The sequence below is a fragment of the Meleagris gallopavo genome, chromosome 2, assembly GCF_000146605.3.
Source record: "Meleagris gallopavo isolate NT-WF06-2002-E0010 breed Aviagen turkey brand Nicholas breeding stock chromosome 2, Turkey_5.1, whole genome shotgun sequence".
Lineage (NCBI taxonomy): Eukaryota > Metazoa > Chordata > Aves > Galliformes > Phasianidae > Meleagris > Meleagris gallopavo.
In genome coordinates this window covers 15,738,397-15,752,818 of record NC_015012.2, presented here as the reverse complement: position 1 = coordinate 15,752,818, position 14,422 = coordinate 15,738,397, and the positions used below count along the sequence as shown (strand labels likewise).

The 14,422-nt window shown below is 42.8% G+C and overlaps 1 protein-coding gene across 1 annotated transcript in view; it reads left to right on the top strand.

Moving 5' to 3' along the window:
- Positions 1 to 6: 6 nt before the first annotated feature.
- MAP4K3 (mitogen-activated protein kinase kinase kinase kinase 3) overlaps positions 7 to 14,422 on the top strand; it is an 80,595-nt gene continuing 66,179 nt past the window's right edge. The window contains exons 1-3 of the mRNA XM_031552347.1: positions 7 to 106; positions 9,178 to 9,235; positions 12,241 to 12,331. Coding sequence (XP_031408207.1) covers positions 12,276 to 12,331 — 56 coding nt within the window. The 5' untranslated portion in view covers positions 7 to 106; positions 9,178 to 9,235; positions 12,241 to 12,275. The remainder of the gene's footprint in view (positions 107 to 9,177; positions 9,236 to 12,240; positions 12,332 to 14,422) is intronic.

Here is a 14,422-nt window from a genome sequence, read left to right as displayed (position 1 = left end):
GACCGGTGCGGGCGGGCGGGTGTGCGACCTGTCCCGGCGTAACCCCCAGGAGGACTTCGAGCTCATCCAGCGTATCGGCAGCGGCACTTACGGCGACGTCTACAAGGTACGGGCCCGAGAGCGGGACGGCTGGCATCGGTGCCCGCGGGCGTGCGGGCCGGGCCCCGGGACGGCTCCGCGTTTAGGCCTTCCGTCGGGCTATGGAGCCGCGTCCCGTCGCTGCGGTGCCGGTTCGAGTAGCCGTGCCCCGGGCTGCCGCTGTCCGGGCCCGCTGCGGGCTCCGAGGGCGGGAGGCACCTGTGCGCACCTGGACTGGCGGGGCTGAGCCCGGGGCTCCCGTAGGGCTGGGCTGCTGGAAGTGTCGCTTCGGCACCGCGCTTCCCGAGCGGCATCGCAGTTTGTTTGCTTAACGAAATCGGTTCTGGCAGGCAGGGCTGTGCCGGAGCGGTTCGAAGTATTCTGCGGTGGGAGGTTCGGTCGCTTAAAAGTAGCGCTGACGTTACCTCTGCCTTGAAGTGAGCGTCCCTAGGGTGACGTCTTGTTTGGGTAGAGCATCTTTAGTTCAGGCTGTCTCGCATGGATGTTAAAAAAGCTTCAGGACCTCAATCCTCGTGTGCCTGCCTTCTCAGTGCGCTAACCTCCAGCTCGATTCATTGCTTTATTGAAAAAGGTTATTGTGTTGTCTTGCCTACCTTGCCGGTTTGCAGTATTAGTATGCTGTGCTGATAGCTATCCAAGCCTGCTTGCTTCACACTGTTTCTTATTTTTCTGCAAACTGCCCGCTTGATGTTTATTGCATTTGAAACTGGCCTACTGCCTGCAGTCCCTTACTGATTGGGTTTCCTCAGTGCTCTGTATGTGACTGACAGATGTGAATTCTGTCTTCTGTATCCACAGTTTTATTTTAAGGATGTTACCTTCAAGCATAGGTTGAATATTTCCATTTAGGCTACCACTACCTGAGTGAGGCCTGCTAGTTTCTGTTGAATTTGTCATAGTTTTCTTGGTGATTATATTTACATTGCTGTCACCTTCAGTTCGCTGCTTGGTTAGCAGTCAGCATTCAGCGCTGCTTGTAACTTTTTGTTCTCTCTCAGAATGGATTTGTCTGTGTTTCATGTTTCCATGTGACAGCTGAGATGGAAGGTGATGTATTAGAACAAGGGTATGTTGGGCTAAGTTTAAAAGTATTTATTTCTTGTTGACAAAAGTGAGATAAACGCTTTCTTACTTTACAACTAGTTTGTGAACAGCACAGGGAAAATGAGTCATGCTTTTCTCCTGGGAGAATTATTGCCTGTTTCATTTCGAGGCAAGGTGTTGCCCAGGGTGCCTTCAAAGAGGAATGTGAAATTAGTCTGAGAATCATAATGTGGCATGGTTACTTCTACTGTCACAAAGAGGAAGTAATATACTCATGTGTGTCATACACGTGTGAGCTTACTAGGCCTTTGTCCTGAATTTGTGAGGGGTTTAATATTAAAGCCTCTTTGATTTGCTTTGTCTTGCTTTCTGTGGGTGAACTTTGTGGTCAGTGAAGCAGTTGAGCAGACCTGAGGTTACTGATGTGACCACGGTGCTCGTCGGCGGTGGGGTTTCAGCGGATCTGATCCAAGTTCTGGGTGTACTCAGATGACCTCAAACTGTTCCTTGAAAACTTCATTTTTGCCCCCTTTAGCAGGGAGAGCTGTGTAGGAAGGTGTATTATTGCAGTAACAAGAGGACAGTCTCCTTATGTTGACATTCTTTCTGTATGCTGACCTTTCTGTAACCTGCTTTCCTGGCGAAGTTTGGAGGAGCTGAAAGCAGAGCGGGCTGGCATCCACTTCCTCAACTCTTTTTCATTGAGCTGAGCTATGGAACTGCATGGGCCTGCTGTTAGACAGGTGGAGCATTTTAAATAACAAAACAGATCTTAGTATTTATAAGAGCCAGTGGCATGGAATAAACTAATGAGTTTGTAGTAAGAAAAGTAATGGGTAGTGTTTCCATGTGATGAGCTCTTTATCAGATAGTAGTTTATTGTAGGAGATGAAGCTGGATCTAGTTTTATCTCGTTCTTAGTTATTAGGATATCCCAGGGGTATAAATGCTGACATAATGTTTTCTGTGAAGGTCTGAAAGATACCTAAAGGACTTAACAAATAACATTCCAGTGAAATTATGTTGCTGTGATAGATAAAGCAATATTACAGAGCTCTCATTATCCATTTAGATACAGTGGAGGATTTATAATTGATTCCCTTGTCCAGTGACGTCTCCTGGCAGGACTGCTAAAGTCAATTAATGGCAAAATCAAGTTACTACCTTGGTAGTCCAGCTGTAACAAAACACAGATGATCTTCTAGTAGTGTTTTCTTGGAGCTAAGTAATCTTCTGTTCTGCGTTTTGTCTTCTCACTCGTCTGATTTGTATGTCTTAACTATTGCACTTGTTAAGTAACTTAATCTCTAAACCAGACTTTATATGAAGCTGAGAGCAAAATTGCTTTTCTGGCTGCAGTTGCATTTCAGCAGAATTCTTATTTTTACCTTCTGTTTCTGTTGAATTTTCTCATCTATAACAAGACCTGCGAGAAAGGGCGAAGGCCTGTTCTGCTGTCACACAGTCAGTGTGTCTGTATTTCACTGTTAAGAAGACTTTCATTGCGTGACATGGCCAGCAAGGCGTAAAGGAGGAGTTGTCTTTTTCACAACCAAAACAGCATTACCCCATCCTGCTCCCTTTTGGGAAATAATTTTCTGGACTGAAGTGAGGCAATTGCTTAATTACTTTATTTTGTCTGATTTTTAGAATTTTTTTTTTTGTCTCTTGATATGAAATCTGATCAGACCTGTACCCAAGTTCTGTTTAGTTTTGGGTTGCAGCTTCCACATGGGATGTTCTAATGACTGTATTAATAATTAACATCCAAGTGCTGGAGTTTTCCTTTTCACATCCTTACCAACGCCTTTGGTTTTGTTTGTAACTACATATAGATTTGAAGTATATTCCGAGGTGATTGTAGGTCCATTTTGTTGGTTCATATAGTTAACTTTTATCATAGTGTATACTTAAAAAAAAAAAAAAATCATTTTGGCTTCATAAACATTGAACTTATTTGCTATTGTGCAGGTCTTTCATCTACTGTGGGTGGACCCTGCCAAATGTTTTCAGCATCTAAGAAAAAGACTCTTCTTTCCCTTTTACTGAAAGTGATGCTTAATGACAATTAGAGTGGACTGTTGTTTCTGCAGAGCTATTGGTTGTGTCAGGTCTGCTTCACCCCCGTTCTTTTCGTTTGCTTGACATCTGATTTCAGAACAGAAAAAGGCTGATTTGTCTGCCCTCCTGTCCTTCGGTTTGGATATTGTTTTTATTGAGGAAAGTCTCATTTAACCACCTCAACTGTTTGAGACCAAAACGCTCAGATTCTGTTTCAGTCTCTTATGTTCTGCTGGAGGAGAACGTGTCCAAAAGAGATGAACCTGAAGCGTCTTCCATTTTGCGGTCATGCAGGATTCATTTCTCTCCTTTGCTTCTCTTTCCTGGGGTGATCCGATAAGCCATCCGTTCTTCAGGAGCAGAGAAGATGCAGGAATATTTAAACAGTGCCTTTTACTTCTGTGCTTCTGATGCACAGTTTAGTATTTAGTACCTTGCAGTTGTTCAAGCTCCCTCTGAAGGATAAAGATCCTTTTTGAAGGATCTTTATTTCAGGATTTCTTTGTTACAAACAACAGCCCTGTTATCTAAGAATTGCTTTCTAAAATTGTAGCACTGTCAGGCTTTGGTGTCGTGCCTCCTACCAGAATGTGGAATGTCATTTATTTTTACCAGAACTCTTAGTAGTTCAATTCAGGTTAATTACAGCTGCAACTTCCTCCTAAGCTGTTAGATCAGATCAGCACATCTTACTATTGCCTGAGAGCCAGGGGATTCCCTGCCCTATTCCTAGCTTTAGTCGCTGCTCTCACTGCTTATCTTGCATCAGCTCTGGAGCTCAGCGTGCTGCCCAAGCCAGTGCACTTAGTTAGCCTGGCAGAAAAGGGACCAAAAAAGGAGTCAGGTGGATTGCTGTGTGCCCAGCATGGGCTCAGCTCCTGGCTTTGAGAGGGCAGCAAGCAGGGGGCTTGGGGAGCATGTTGAATGGCAGAGCTGAGCTGGGTCTTTCTGTGCTGCAGATGAATTATCCTAGGAAGTAGTAAGTTGTTTAGAAACTGCTTGTCCATGTTTTGGTCAGCAGTTAATGTGTGAAGTAGTTGAAACCAGAAGCAAGCTATAATTACTGTCTTAAACTTTGCTTCTTGGCCCAGTTTCTCTTGTAGCATTGTATATTTGATGTTACCAGCCTCCATTTGAAGGATGAATAGCTGGCAAGTGATTTACCTCTTTGGACCCTGGATTTTATGGCTGTACTGCACAGGCCTCTCCCTGTTGTACGTACACTGCTGAGGCATGTATTAGGCACGGTACTAAGTGTGAGCATTCCTCTCCTTTTGCAGACACATCCCATGCACATCTGCTTGTCTTCTGCTTGGCTAAGCAGAGCTCACGCACAGAGCTCATCTGACTGCTGTGCTCTTCCATTGCTCTTCCATTCTCTATTTTGGATAATAAGATCCGTCTAATTGTGAGGCATTTTTGATTAACACAGTTTTGTATAATGCAATAACAAAAAAAAAGAACTTTTCTATCTTATATTTATAGTGAGCAGCAGTTTTTCAGGTAACATTTTGATCTGCCTACTGTCTTCACAGAGGTGCTGGTAATGATTCCTGTTTGAACAGGCAGTGCTTCTTCAGCTTGACTTAAGTTGTTTTTTTTTTTTTTGTCCTCATCCACTGGTTAGGATGAGGAGCTTTGTATGGCTTTCCAGAGCAGAGCATAAGGGCTGTATACATTTAATGGTATGCCTGTGGGCCAACACCTCCATCTTTGCTTCTGGAAAACCCATGCAATGCATTCTTGTTGAAATAGTTCACTTCTATAAATGGTGAATTGTACCCGTGTTGATTTCTAGATAGATGACATTGTGGTAAAGGTGGAGAAGTAGGGATTGTGTTTTGTGAAATCTGCATTTGCAGGACCTGGTAGAAACGCTGATGGGAGGTAAAGCTGCTGGTGTGTGCTGTTGCCTCATCCTCATGAGGGCTAGGAGTTGCAGCCCCCGAATTGTGTGGTTTTTTTTGACAGAGACAATGAGTCTTTGAAATTGTTGATTGCTTTTTCTGACTCGAAAGTACTTGTTTGAAATTGCTCTTCAGCCAGCTGTGCCTTATTTATGCTCTAATTTCAAAACCTGTATGTAATCGGCAGCTTGACTGGGATTATGCTAAATGAAAGCATAAGGCAGGTCCTCAGCATACCAAGCTATTGTATAGTATGTACACAAGCATCCTCCCAGTAGGGTTCAGAGCTGGCTACCATTTTCAGAGTGTCAATACAGTTTGAAGTGCTGTGTGTTTTCCAGTGTCTCATTTATGGGCGCTTGGGCAGGGAATTGTTTTCCAACAGATGTCTCCAAAGCGATTTGATGAGATCTAGGAATACTTGTTGGGGTACCTAGTCCTCGTCCTTTGTGAGGAGCCCTTGTACCTCTACAGGCAGGATGCTCAACATTCAGTGTTAATAATCCAAATGGAATAGGATACAAACTGCTGCCTTACGTAAGTTGCTGATTTCAAGTCGTGTTGTCTTAAGGAATAACTCATGCCCTGAAGCAGCTGGTAGTCAGCCCTTCCCGAGGGCATTGCTGACCCGCATTAAATCAGATTGTGTTCCTGCTTTCTAATGTTTGTGAGTCCAAGAAGATAGTGGTTGAGAGAACGGCCAGCTGGCTGAGGAGTCCTGCTACTGCTGGTGTTGGAGAAAGGAAGAAATGCTGCATCTTTTCGGCTTCAGCATTTGTTCTTTTCCACCCATCGTTCTTCAATGTCATGTTCTCAAAGGAAGAGAAATGTTTGTGACAGGAGAGATGGTATCAGCCACAGAGTGTGGAGAGTGCAGGTTTGGCGAGGTTGCCAGCTGCTCAGCATTTCTTCCCTTGGTTGGAATGGAGCACGTCCTGCTGTGGTTGTATCTGTAGACTTGTCTGTCTGCCGTTGATAATTTTTCTGGCATTACTGTCACATGGTAATTAACTACAAGAATCTCACGTGTTTTATTTGGCAAAATTTACTTCAAATTTTTCATTAGTTTCTACCCAACTTGTATCTTGGTTTGGTTGCTGTAACATTCCGCGGAGCACAGTGACCTTCTGTTAGAGATTCCTGACAGCTGAACACAGCATGAGGTGAGTGTAGGGAGGATGTACCAAACAACTTGTTGACTTAGACTGGCAGCATCCCTGAAGCCTCTGCAGTGGACTCCCAGCTTTGTTTGCACGTCCCAGGTGAATTCAGGATGCCTAACTGCAGATCTCACTGTTTCCACTCACCACAGTGATATTTCATTGATTATCTATCTTACTAGCTGTTCTAAAACATGTCTTCTAGGATAAACAAGACTCGCAGATGATCTTATCTCTTCATTAAAGCATAATTAATCTTCCTTGTTGATCTCAGAGGTTAAAAGTATAGCGAGTTTCAGTTCATGAACATCTGGCCTCTGTTTCTTCCTATGAAAGTAGTTGTTAAGAAAAAGCAGTAAGGAGTAAAAATCCTACTTCAGCAGTGCCACTTTCTCTCTTGAGTCACCTTCATTCTCAGTTATGGATGAAAGGAACCGGTATTTTTGCTATTTTTAGTGTCTGTAGCATCTTCATTGCTGCCGCAAAGCGATGATCGGGGGGGACATTGCTGCCATCAGAGGAGCACACAAATAATGGCTTACTGGGAAAGGGCTGCCAGGCAGATTTTGTTTATCTCTTCTTTCTGTAACCTGTCACATTTGGACTACTGTCTGACTTCTGTGGTTTTTTTTTTACTGACCTCAGATTCTATTCATAATCATCTGCCTCCAAAATATTTAGAAATGCCCGTGCTCCCAGCATCACGGAAGAGCACGGCCACCGCAAGGAGCAGCAAGAGGTCTGAGGTCAGCTGTGCAAGGAACTACCTGGGTAGACCCTTAAACACAGGAATGCACGCTGCATTTATTTCCAGACTTGCTATTTTTCATAGCATTTTGATTCGTCTTGCTTCTTTTCCATCAGTTATGGCAATGGAAAAGCCATCAGCCAGCTTTCAAGCCACTGTTGGGTCAGTGCCTTACAGCACTTGATGAGTCTCATGGCTTTGTAGAGCAGTACTATGGATCAGTGTTTGCTTTCTTTTTAATAAAATTAGTTTTAAAATATATTTGAGAAGGGGGATCTCACTAATAACCACAAGATCTGCTAAGTGACTTAAAACCAAGATGATTAACAAGTTAAAGGTGGTGGCCTCTGTGTCATTAAATTATATAATTCTTCCACAGATCTGGCATTTTTTTGCTTTGAAAGTGGATGGGGAGAAAGGAAAAGCACGACAGGCCTTGTGTTCTGGGCTCTGTGTAGGACACAGAGTGGCATTTGGTGCAGCCAGTGACTGTCCTGTGCGATGCAGCACTGGGTACTGAGTCTGCCTTTTGGAGAGGGGAGGCAGAGCTGAGCATCCTTCAGAGCAACCAGGATTATTGTTAATTATGTTTCTTCTTAATGGCATTTTAAAAATTTAGTGACCTTGTTCACTCGGTTGTGGAGCTACTGTGTATGGAGGGAAAGGCTATTTTAATTCTTTCTAAATCATTCATTTGCACACTTGTCTTCTTTGCAGCCTTACAGGGAGAAAGCTGTCAGTGACTGAGTGCAGGGATCAAGGGGCAGGTGGTGCCTACAGGAGCAGAACGTGTTGCGTCTCTCTCTTGGGAGTCTCAGAAGTAGTTGCACACGGCAGGGTAGGAGCACGTGATCCTCCCTGGGCCCTGCTTGTCTGCTTTGAGATCTGTCCGTACTATGATTACTTTTCAAGCAACAGTCCAGTGGCCAACTTGTTGGAATTTAACAGGGAAGTACAGCACAGTCAAGGACTTGCATAATGTGGGGCTGTTGTGTGCCAGCACAGAGCTTCCTGAGCATGCTTGCAGTTTTAGAGCTCAATACAGAGCTCTGCTGAGAAGGACTGGGGTTGTGGTTGATGAAAAACTTAACGTGAGTTGGTGGTGTGTGCCTGCAGCCTGGAAGGCCGGTGCTATCCTGGGTTCCATCAGAAGAGGGGTGGCCAGCAGAATAAGAGAGGGGATTGTTCCCCTCTACTCTGCCCTCGTGAGGCCACATTGGTAGTGCTGCATCCAGGTCTGGGGCCCCCAGCACAGGAAGAATGTGGAGCTGTCAGAGAGGGTCCAGAGGATGGCCCTAGAGTGGAACACCTCCCCTGAATAGGCTAGGCTTGTTCAGCCCAGAAGACAGAAGGCTGTGGACAGGTCTCATTGCAGCCTTCCAGTATTTAAAGGGAGTTTATAAACATGAGGGAAATCAACTTTTTAGACAGTGATAGAACAAGGGGGAATGGTTTTAAACTAAAGGAAGGAAGGTTTAGATTAGATATCAGGGGGAAGTTCTTCACTGAGAGTGGTGCAGTGCTGGCATTGGCTGCCCAGAAAGGCTGTGGATGCCCCTTGCCTGAAGGTGTTTAAGATCAGGTTGGATGGGGCCCTGGACAACCTGATCCTGGGCAACCAAAAGATTGACAACCCTGCATGTGACAGGGGGTGGGAGCTTGATCTTAGGATCTCTTCCAACCATTGTGTGATACAGGTTAGCTGCTTATTGTGTTTGTGACACAGTTTGCTTTGTCATTAGAAAAGAAATTCGGTATGAGAGGATCTGCTGGAAGCACACTTCCTACAAGTTTGTATTGGAGAAGAAAATGCTAGCTCAAGAGTTCTCTGGTTCAGTCATCAAGTGCAGGCATGGATTATTTTAAGCTTATCAAGTCGAAATATATGCCGTAAGCTCAATGAAATATAAATGCATGCTGTATTTGCAAGTCTAACCTCACATTCAACATAAATATGCAAGACATTTTAATTTATTGCCTCCTTCTGTGGCTTTTCTGCTTTAAAATAACCCCAACAAATGATTTCATTGTTCTGGGCCCTTGTGTTCCTCAGTTGCACTTTGATTCTGCATTGTTAGAGAATCTCAAGCGGAGGGCACAGAATAGATTGCTGTGTTGTGCTCTCTAAATACTGATTTTATTGTTTGTTTTTTTGTAGGCTAGAAATGTCAACACGGGTGAGCTAGCAGCAATCAAAGTAATAAAGTTAGAACCAGGTAAGTGGTCACTGAGACAAAATTTATACGTGTTTGAAATACATTTTTGTAAAATCAATTGAGTTTAGTATTGAAAAAGGGATAATCGCTGTTAAGTAGAGGAGAAAATACTCTTTCAAAAACTGACATACATGACAAACAAGATGTGAGAGGAAAAACCATTATTAGAGAATGGTTAAAGGAAAGCTGATTAAAATTTCAGCGTGAGTTGGGTTTTTTGGTTTTAAGTACTGTATTTTCAACTCATGTGGTATGAAAATCTGCATAGAAGAAAACAAGTAAGGAAGACAGAAAATTGTCCTGGAGAAAATGAGAGGGAGAAATAAAAAGAAAGGGTGATATAATAGGTGAGCATTAGTTGACTATTGAGAATTGAGTAAATTTCCTGCAGTTCTCTGGCAAACTCTGATTAAAGCTTTATTATATGATAGATTTTTTGCTTGAACCATGCTTATGTTGTTATCTTATAAGTGCATATGCCAGCATTTCTATTGCAGGGCTGTAAGTGCTGTTCTGTTGATATGATAGACATGTTGAACATGAGTGCAGTAATTTGGGGAGTAAAATGGCCAGCCTTTTTGACTCTTTAACTGTTGGTGTTCCATCTCAAGGTTTATGTTGAGGTAAGTGATGGAATACTTTAAATGTTAGGTGGTTTTATTTTTACAGAGTTTGCAGCTGAGAACTAAAAGGAATTACTGCTTTCTCCCTTTTTTTTTTTTTTTTTTGTCTTAGATTCTGGTGGTGCATGTATGTTTGAAAATATAAATTCAGGACACAACAGTATGTTACACATAGTTCCAGAAGTGTATGTTCATCATGCAGCTTTTCATCAAAGCCACGGCTCAGTAGAGCAGCTCCCATCATTGGAGGACGTGGCTGTGTGTAGCGCGGGTTTTCTGCGGCTGGCTGCGTATCTCTGTGGAACTATAAAGCTAAAGCAGGGAAGGAGAGTTGCACAGTGAAGAAAGAAGAAAAGACAACGCCAACCTTTCATGTAATGCAGTTTTTCACTTAACTGATTCCTTCCACTCTTTCAGAAATATGGAGTGGCTTATTACATGGAGTGGGACTCGCTGAATTACACTGCGCACATTATCTGAACAGCAGGCAGCGAGAGGATGCACTGCTGCTGAGGGAGCTTGCCCTTGTGCTGTGTTGGCAGGGATAGCGTCTGGCATCTTGCAGCTGAATCAAGTATTTTTGGCAGCCTTTGGGCACTAAGAGGAGTACAAAAAGATGAGCTTTAGTTACCCTCAGTTTGCTTGGTGAGCTCAGCTTTTCTCTTCGTAATTCTCACTTCTAGTTGGAGTAGAGGGTTGACTCACAGCTTCGTAAGTGTCCACGTTCCAGAAGTGCAGTACTGGCTTACATGCCAAGTTTTGTGGACCTGGGGACAGTGTGAAAATTAAGAGCTAATTATGGTTGGTGCTCACACTGCTTTAATATTTTGGATGCAAATGAAAGCACCCTTCAAAAACTGTAGGAATCACAGAATTGTAGAGGTTGGAAGGGACCTCTGGGGATCATCTTGTCCCAACCCCCTGCTAAAGCAGGTGTTTCCTGGCGTAGGTTACACAGGAGCTGTATCCCTTCACGGAGATAACTGCTTTCATGTTAAAATAATTTCTTCTTTGCTCTTCAGCATTTGCTTGGAGTATTTGGCTAATGGGAGAGTCAGGATACAGCACACCATCAATAATAAGCCATTGGTAATGAAGCTACCTTGCAGCTTGCAGTTTCAAATTTGCTTTCAGTAAATCTACATGTGGATATCAGATTTGAGGTACCAAACTGTTAGATGCCTGGTATGTTAATGGTTGGGAAAAACGTGAACCATATTTACTTAGATAATAGGTTGGCCAGTTCTGCTGGAGTTTATTGTGTTACATTTGAAACTTAGCAACAACTGTATCTGATAAGTGATTTTGGGTTGTGACAACCAGTAAGTAGAGGTGTATTATCTATATCGAGCTTTTTAGACAGTAGCTTTAGCTCCAATTAAAAAAAGTCTAATTTTAGAGTTTTGCTGAAGTGTCCTATAGCAGTAGAGTTTTTACACACTTTGCCTTTCATATTTCTTGAATTTGCTTCAAGTGTTTCTTAACCATTTAGCTTCATGAACAAATTTAGAGCTTCAGGCCAATAAGAATGAGTTGGTTTTTGTACTGTGTATGTTTAGTAGCTAAGCAGACTTCAGAAGAAATCTGTCAGAAATAGCATACCAGAATAGCTGTAGCTTGCTACAGCTTGAGAGATTTCAGGAGAGTGCCACTGAAATGCAAAGGAACATTTGATGTGTTTCTCAAAAATAAAAAAAGCTGTCAGATGTGTTATTGGCATTGTCTTACATGTTGATTTCTCTCGCCTTCTCTAACTTACTTACAAAATCCCTGCATAGCACCACTGAAACAAAAACATCTCTGGTGCTCCATTTTGTGTACATCTGTCTCAATGTATGCATCTGGTAGGAGTCTTTCATAGAAAGACAGGTGCAGCCTAAGTACCAAGTCATGTCTGTCAGTGTTTTATCTGTATGTAAGTTATGTGCAGTCCATAAATGTGTGTGCTTGCCGAGTCTACTGAGAAGTTGCTGCGGTGTACTATTGAGTGGTTTTTTTGTTCAGGAAGGTGATAGGATGCACGTTGGACACATGGCCAAAAATAGCATAGTTTTGTCATGTTTGAGGAACCTGGAGTGTTGGCAGGGCATATGCAGATGGATGCAGTGGGGCCTCAGGGAAAACAGAGCTGAGAAAGATGCGACACTTCCGAAGAAGTATCCACAGATGTGAAGTCTGTCTGGCCACAATGAGACTTGTTATTTGTAAGAATGTTCTTACTTACTGCTAACAAGCATTGATTTACAGTTGTTTCACATGCATAGAAAATTGGCAGATAATTAATTTTAATTCCTCAAAATGCTTTTTTTGTAAACGTACTGAATGTCTAATTGAGATGCAGATATGGGCCAGGCCAATGATACTATTCATTCTTCTTTTCAGGAGAAGATTTTGCTGTTGTGCAGCAGGAAATCATTATGATGAAAGACTGTAAACATCCAAACATTGTTGCTTATTTTGGCAGCTATCTCAGGTACGGTTTGGTTCTTTTGCTCGCTTAAAAATGCCTCGATATTGACTTGAAAAGTATAAGTCCATAGTGTGACATAGGCAAAACACAATTTACCAAATAAGTACTATCTCCTTATTTACTTTTTTCCCTTTTACTGTGAAATCTGTTCACCTCGCTGCAGTTCTTTCTAGAAAGAATGTTTCTCTCAAAGTCTTTCAATGACTGTAGTTAAATCCGTTTCAGAGAAATGTCTCTTAAATTTGCAGAACTTTAAAAAGTATAAATGTTGCATAACACAGAGTTTTTGGCAATACTGTGACTTAATTGCTCTTGTCACGTAAAATTGTGACGACTTGAAATTGAGTGTTATGGGGAAATAACAAACCACAATTCTTCATCTCCTTTTCTTTTGTTTTCACCTCGTGTAAGAGTACTGGCGCTATAATGCTTTGTAATGGAGAGACTTCTTGCTTTCAGGTATTCACACATCTTTTATCTGGAACAGTATAGATAGAACACTATTTACTGCAGGACACTCTGCAATCTTGACGGTATGCTAGACCACCTTTGTAGTAGAAGGATGCCAGGTTGAGGTATTCATGTGCTTAGTAGCCTTCAGCAGCTCCTGCTGAAGTTTTCCGTGATAGCCATCTGCTGCAGACAAAGATTTTCAGCAGTATTGGCCAAGTGTTTCAGAGAAGATACAGGTGTTTCCACATGAAAAATCAGCACGTGAAAATGTTTGAAATTACCATCTCTGAAGAAGAAATTCTGCTTCTTTATTTGGTGTGCACCTTTTCTATTTAAATCTAAAATACTACATTTCTTTTACCTTAATTCCAGATCTGTTAGGGCTTGTGAAATCCAATTACTGTTTTCCTTGCAGCTGGCAGGCTTGGTGCACATTTGCAGTACTGCGGAAGAGCTGAATGTGCACTCCCTGGCTCACTCAGTCCTTGTGAGGCGTTCCCTGTCTTACTCTGAGTGATCCAAGATGGAATGTTGAAGTGGAGAGCATGGAGTGCTCCCTTGTGCTGGCGGTGACCTTGGCACTGAGTGCCTGTGTTGCTGCAGCTGGCCAAGCTGAGCCTGCCAGCACTGGGAGGCAGCACTGGGAAGGAGGCAAGGCCCTGGCAGAAATGCTGGAGGAGTGGTTGTGTGCCCAGTAAAGAGTCCAGAGATGCTCTAAGGAGTTTGTTCTCCCTCCATCCTGAACACTCACTGAAACCATGTGTTACCAGTGGTGGGATTTCAGTGCATTGTACTCTGTTTCAGTATGTCCTTAGCTGTTTGATGAGTAAAGTATGGCACCCTCAGATGTGATTCAAGTCAAAAAGACTTGGGTTTTAATTAAATTTATGCTATAGCCATTTCAAAGGGCTGTAGTGGAAAACCTGCTTCACTGCCATAGGTTAGTGTGCACTGAGGAAGTGTCCAAGAGGAAAATGAATTTTCAGAGTAAGATGAAATACGCTGAAAGAGGAAAGCAGACCATCTGTGGTCAACAGATCACTGATAGGTGAACATCATCTGTGCTGTTCCTCATCCTGCTGGTTGAGGCAGGGAGTTGTGTTACCAAGAGCACGTGGTTATGTACTGCTTGTATTCTGAGGCACACAAAGGGAGCAAAGTCTGATTAAAATAAAATCAACAAGGCGTGCTGTTCTGGCATCCCATACCTCAGAGGGTGCTTGTCTTGGCAGCCTTAATGCTGAGCTGATCTGTGAGCTGTGTAATGCGAGGGGTTTGTGCGAGTGTTTGTACAGATAGACTGTGTTCATGTAGGGACTCTTGGTTCTGCAGGCTTCCACTGCAAGTGTCTGTGCTTCAGTTTGAACTGCATAAGTTTAACTTGAAGGTCACATGCATTCTGTGCAGTGCTGGCAGGCTTTTTTCCTGTGCATGAATAATCAAGTCTTAAATACTGATATGTACCCTGGAGTCACATAAAAGATTTTTTGTATTGAGAATTTCTGGATTTGTAAGCTGATGCCAAGCAGACTAACAGCTTGTCAGGTGGCAAAGTTGGCTCTTTAGGAGAGCGTTTGGAAGCTTGGTGTTATGGTGACTAAGCTTTTTGAATTAAAATTGCATGGTAAAATTGTGTAGTTG